Source organism: Lolium rigidum, chromosome 3 (assembly GCF_022539505.1).
Source record: "Lolium rigidum isolate FL_2022 chromosome 3, APGP_CSIRO_Lrig_0.1, whole genome shotgun sequence".
Taxonomy (NCBI): Eukaryota; Viridiplantae; Streptophyta; class Magnoliopsida; order Poales; family Poaceae; genus Lolium; species Lolium rigidum.
Genome location: NC_061510.1, coordinates 167,923,602 through 167,928,458, shown reverse-complemented (window position 1 = coordinate 167,928,458; position 4,857 = coordinate 167,923,602). Strand labels below are relative to the sequence as shown.

Here is a 4,857-nt window from a genome sequence, read left to right as displayed (position 1 = left end):
GCCAAACAAAACCAAGAGATAAAATCATATCCAAGTAAGTACTTTGAAAGGAAGAACCAAGAATTAGAGGCGGAGGAATGGTCAGAAATCTCGTGTGGAATTGAGATGTAATGCACATGATGCTTCTGCAACTCTGTATGAAATCATCACACCATTCCTCCCTCCCATCAACACCAAATTAACAACACCGAACGAAACAAATCAGAATAAAACGCAGCAAATGACACAAAGATCTCTTCCGATAAAGAGCGACACCGAGAATGAACGAGGAAGACCAGCGCCATTAGCCAACGACCAGCCAGATATGAGATTGCTCTGGCGGCGGCGGCGGCGGAAGAAAGAAGAAGGAACCCTAGCCTGCACTGGACCTGACCCGTCCGGCTATCGTTTTATAGATGGGTTTCGCGGCCAGGTCGGGTCACTGGAACGTGGGGCCCACGAGCCAGTCCATCGCGCACCGTCCATTTCCACTCTAGGGGCCGAGATATCTTTCTTCTCCGTCCTTAGCTTGGTGGTGGTGGTGGTGGTGGCGCGGATAACCCGAGGCGAGCGCGAGAGAGATAGAGCAGAGGCGGCAATGGCGACGGCGATGCGGGCGGCGACGGCCTTCTTCTCGCCCTCCGTCTCCTCCTCCCCGAACCACCCCAAACAGCAGTGTCCGTTCTCCTCCGCCAGGCGGGGCTCTGCCCGCCGTCGTCTTCGCGCCCTCCCAGGTAGGCCCCTATCCCCAATGCTTCCTCGTAGATGATTTTCTACAGAGAGATTGAGGATTGGATTTGGCATTGATTTTCAGCCACCGAATTGACCCTGGAGGAGCTCAACCCATCCGTCGACCTGCTCGTGCGTTCCTATATACCCTGTCTCTTCTCACATTCACCTCTATCTACTGTCGTGGAATGATTTTGGAATTCTGAATCTTGATAATCCAGAGGAAGACCGCGGAGGCCGTCGGCGATTTCAGGAAGACGCCCATCTACATCGTCGGTATGTATCCTGCTTGCTCTTTCTCTCTTCCCAATTCAGGTTGGCTGTTTAACTGAATATCGGCCTCTCGCGCGCAGGGACGGACTGCAACGCCAAGCGCAACATCGCCAAGCTCCTCGCCAACTCCATCATATACCGGTACCTCTGCAGCGAGGACCTGCTCGAGGACGTCCTCGGTGGCAAGGAAGCCCTCGCCACCTTCCGGGAAACCGACGAGAAGGGCTACCTCGAAGTCGAGGTGCCCCCTCTCTCTCTACATACACCTCTACTTTGAACCAAAATGTAGTTCAGTGTTGTAATCTCAACCCTCCCGAGGAGAAGCTGAGGGTTGGTAATATGGACTTCTCTGTAGTATATACACTTAGCACCATTCTGATATGATCCTGTTGTAACTGTCCTGCAGACCGAAGGGCTGAAGCAGCTCACGTCCATGGGCAGCCTCGTGCTCTGCTGCGGCGACGGCGCCGTCATGAACTCCACCAACCTGTATGTATACGCCTCTCGTGTTGTGCCTTCACCGTCTCTTCTGTCGGCACCTGTCTGATTCAAGGCTCGCTCATGTTTGTGTCTACTCTCAAGAGGGCTTCTGAGGCACGGGGTCTCCATCTGGATCGACGTTCCTCTCGAGCTAGCGGTGAACGATATGCTCAAGAGCATGGGGGCAAATGCTATTTCGGACCCAGATTCATTTTCCAAGGTCCATCTTCTTTCTACTTCGGACTACACCGTCCTCTTTATGATCGATGCTCTTATTCATGTGACTCAAGACACAGTAGTCTACATATCCTATATGCTTGCATCGGACTGGAGCATCCTTGTATTAACGGGGACTTGCTATTCTATGCACCGTTTTAAGAGGAGAAGAGGCTATACGATTTGCATTAAACAGGAGAATCCCTTAGCAATAAGATCCTGGCCTTTGTTTTCGCATTAGTTGTTTCTTTCTCATGTGTCCTTGTCAATCTTAGCTTGACATCGATGTCAATTATATCTGTTGTTGAACTGCAAATCTTGCTAATCACAGTAGAGAGATCTCATGCTTGTAGGCCATGGGAAAGCTCCGTCAGCGTTATGATAATCTGAAAGAGCGCTATGCAAATTCTGATGTTACTGTTTCAGTGCAAAGTAAGCAGATAACTTCCAGCAGCATTTCTTCAATTTGAACATAGATGACGTATTTCTGCACTTGTGGAAATCCTGTTAACATGATTTTGGATTGAACACCTTCCAGATGTGGCTTCTCAACTAGGCTACGGCAGCATCGACTCTTTGAGCTTAGAGGACATGGTCGTTGAGGTGAGCGATTTAAGCATCATAGACAGAACTGTAACATCAATTTTATTTTGTATTCTTGGACGAGACGCAAATAGCTGCACCTGAATAAAAAAGTCTTTTTTGTTAATAATTTCACACAGATATAATTAATGGTGACAATGGGAAAATTTTAATGTTTTTTGTTCAGATTGTGAGGCAGATCGAGAAGCTGGTCAAAGCAAAGGCAATGATGGAAGCTGCTGGAAAGCCCGAATGATTCTGCCATGGATGAGAATCCGAGATCTGATGAATCTAGGTCTGCCTTGTTATTCCAGTATTTTTGCGACGTCTCAATACTTCATACATAGTGGCTCCTGGCAAGGAAGGTTTTCGGGACATGTCACGCAAATGAGTTGAACATGTTTCGGGGCGATATTCGTAGCACACACTCCTCGCTGCAAGTTATTTATTTATGTAGCCAGTTGAAATGTACATCGCTCAACATAGGGCCGAACATTAATGATGGGATTTTTTCAATCGAAAAGGGAAAGAGAAGAGGCAGCATGAAATTCTCTGTGAATCAATCGTCTATGCCTATTTCTCTGATTGATTATACTACTGGTTCTACTGTTAGAGTATGGAGAGATAGCTGAAATGAGGATGATGACTCTCTGCAAATGACCTTTCCTCATATGTTCTCATTTTTCAAGAACAAAGATATTTCTATCATACAGGCTCTTGACATAAACAGGGAAAACATTCATGATCTATTTCATGTCCCTCTCTCCACTATTGCTACCAACCAGTGTAATGACAGACATATCCAAACTGTGAGAGCTTTGGATCCAGTATATGTTCATGCAGTAACCAGTCAGACAACGTTTCTCTGTGATCTGATAACACATGTTGTCTAATTTTCAAACGCCAGGCAAAAGCTTTGCCCATTCCATAGTAGGGCCACTTCTTTTGGGCTTATGCTTATGGAGAAGCTAGCTTATAGATCTCGGTGGAGAGAAACTCCAGTGTGGAGAAGCTACTAGAAACTATTCCTCCCCTTCTTTTGGGCTTCTTGAATTTTGCATGTTTGTTGTGCAATGTCTACAACACCCCTTGACATGAATTGTGTCATGTTTAATAACTGATAAAATCCTCTGACCTCATTGCGCATACAAGCATCAATTCTCCAAAATACACACAAGCATGCGCTCATCCAACTCAATAGTCACTGCAAAAATAACTCCCTGTTCATGCAGTGATAATAAAAAACGAACACAACGAGAGAAAAAAATCCCGCTTCATGAACTGATTCAATGATAGAAAAGCTCATGCGTCTAATCACTGAGTACCAACTATGCACTGTCTATCATGTATTCATGTGTACATCTCAGAAATAAGAAACTCTGTCTTGTTTGCAGCGTCATACACAGTGCACGATCTTGATGGGAAAATGAGGTGGACTTGGTCGGGGATGAGGTGGAGTTCCACGGCGACGGCGAGGTGCACTAGTCCGTGACGAGGTGGAGCTCCACGGCGGGCGGCACTCCTGCATCAAGGCAGATCTGGGGCGGATCTCCTAGGCAAGGTCGAGGGCTCGAGGCGCTGGGGCGGAGCTCCTTGATGAGTGCAGGTAGGCGGAGGAACTTCTACTCGTGGTGGCGGGCTCGAAGAGTGGAACACGGGGTGACCCGGCGGCCAACGGCCGGCGGCGGAGAAACAACCAACGTAGGAGCAACGCGTGTGGGTCAACGAGGGAAAGAGAGACGGGGCAAATGGGTTTGTTGGACCGGCTCGGCACGAAAACAAGAAAACGATTCGGCATCTCGGTGGCAGATCTGAGGTAAAATCCGAGAAAGATAGGGGCATTTGCAGCCGCTGGTTCGTTAATTCCTGGAGAAGCTCGGGAAGCTGCTCTCGACCAGTTTCTCTGGACCGACGAATTTGCACTATGGAGCAGCGCTGCGGTGGGGAGAAGCTACCCAGAAATTTTTCATTCTTTTAGGCTTCAGCTTCTGTGGACCTAGAAGCTACTCTATAAGCTCAAAAGAAGTGGCCCTTAATACTCTCTCTTTTCATAAAAATAAGGCAACTTTGTTTCTTGAGGCAATTTTGACTAATAATAGGGTCAAGTAAATATGAGTTGCATGTCATTCAAAATTATTTCATTGGATGCACATTTCTATAAACTTTTCAATGGTATATTTTGAAATAAAATATAACTTATATTTGGTTGACTAAATCATTAGTCAAACTTTGACACGAAAAACTAAAAGGACACGGATGCCGCCTCGGGGGGGGGGGGATAGTCGGTTTAAAATTTTACGAATATGGCTTAATAAATGCGGGATAAAACACTACATAACTAGGATTCACCTATGTGCACCAACAACTTATGATAAGCAAGACAAGCAACTATGTGATAGCAAGATATATAACTTCAAGCACGAAGATGTTGGAGATATGCCCAAGAGGCAATAATAAAGTGGTTATTGTATATCTTTATGTTTATGATAAATGTTTACATACCATGCTATAATTGTATTAACCGAAACATTGATACATGTGTGTTATGTGAACAACAAGGAGTCCCTAGTAAGCCTCTTATATAACTAGCTTGTTGAT

At 46.1% G+C, this 4,857-nt stretch overlaps 1 protein-coding gene across 1 annotated transcript; it reads left to right on the top strand.

Moving 5' to 3' along the window:
• Nucleotides 1-532: 532 nt before the first annotated feature.
• On the top strand, nucleotides 533-2,818 carry LOC124702666 (probable inactive shikimate kinase like 1, chloroplastic). The gene is made up of 9 exons (XM_047234825.1): nucleotides 533-713; nucleotides 794-840; nucleotides 930-984; nucleotides 1,062-1,222; nucleotides 1,388-1,470; nucleotides 1,564-1,681; nucleotides 2,031-2,109; nucleotides 2,216-2,280; nucleotides 2,447-2,818. Exons 1-9 carry the CDS (start codon nucleotides 578-580, stop codon nucleotides 2,513-2,515), a joined length of 813 nt encoding a protein of 270 aa, XP_047090781.1. The 5' UTR covers nucleotides 533-577; the 3' UTR covers nucleotides 2,516-2,818.
• The last annotated feature ends 2,039 nt before the right edge of the window (nucleotides 2,819-4,857 follow it).

Excerpts from the sequence above, each read along its gene's own strand:
- LOC124702666 (XM_047234825.1), top strand. The coding sequence starts at position 578 with ATGGCGACGGCGATGCGGGCGGCGACGGCCTTCTTCTCGCCCTCCGTC. Across the intron at positions 985-1,061 it reads GACGCCCATCTACATCGTCG|GGACGGACTGCAACGCCAAG; the intron begins GTATGTATCCTG and ends TCTCGCGCGCAG. Across the intron at positions 1,223-1,387 it reads AGGGCTACCTCGAAGTCGAG|ACCGAAGGGCTGAAGCAGCT; the intron begins GTGCCCCCTCTC and ends ACTGTCCTGCAG.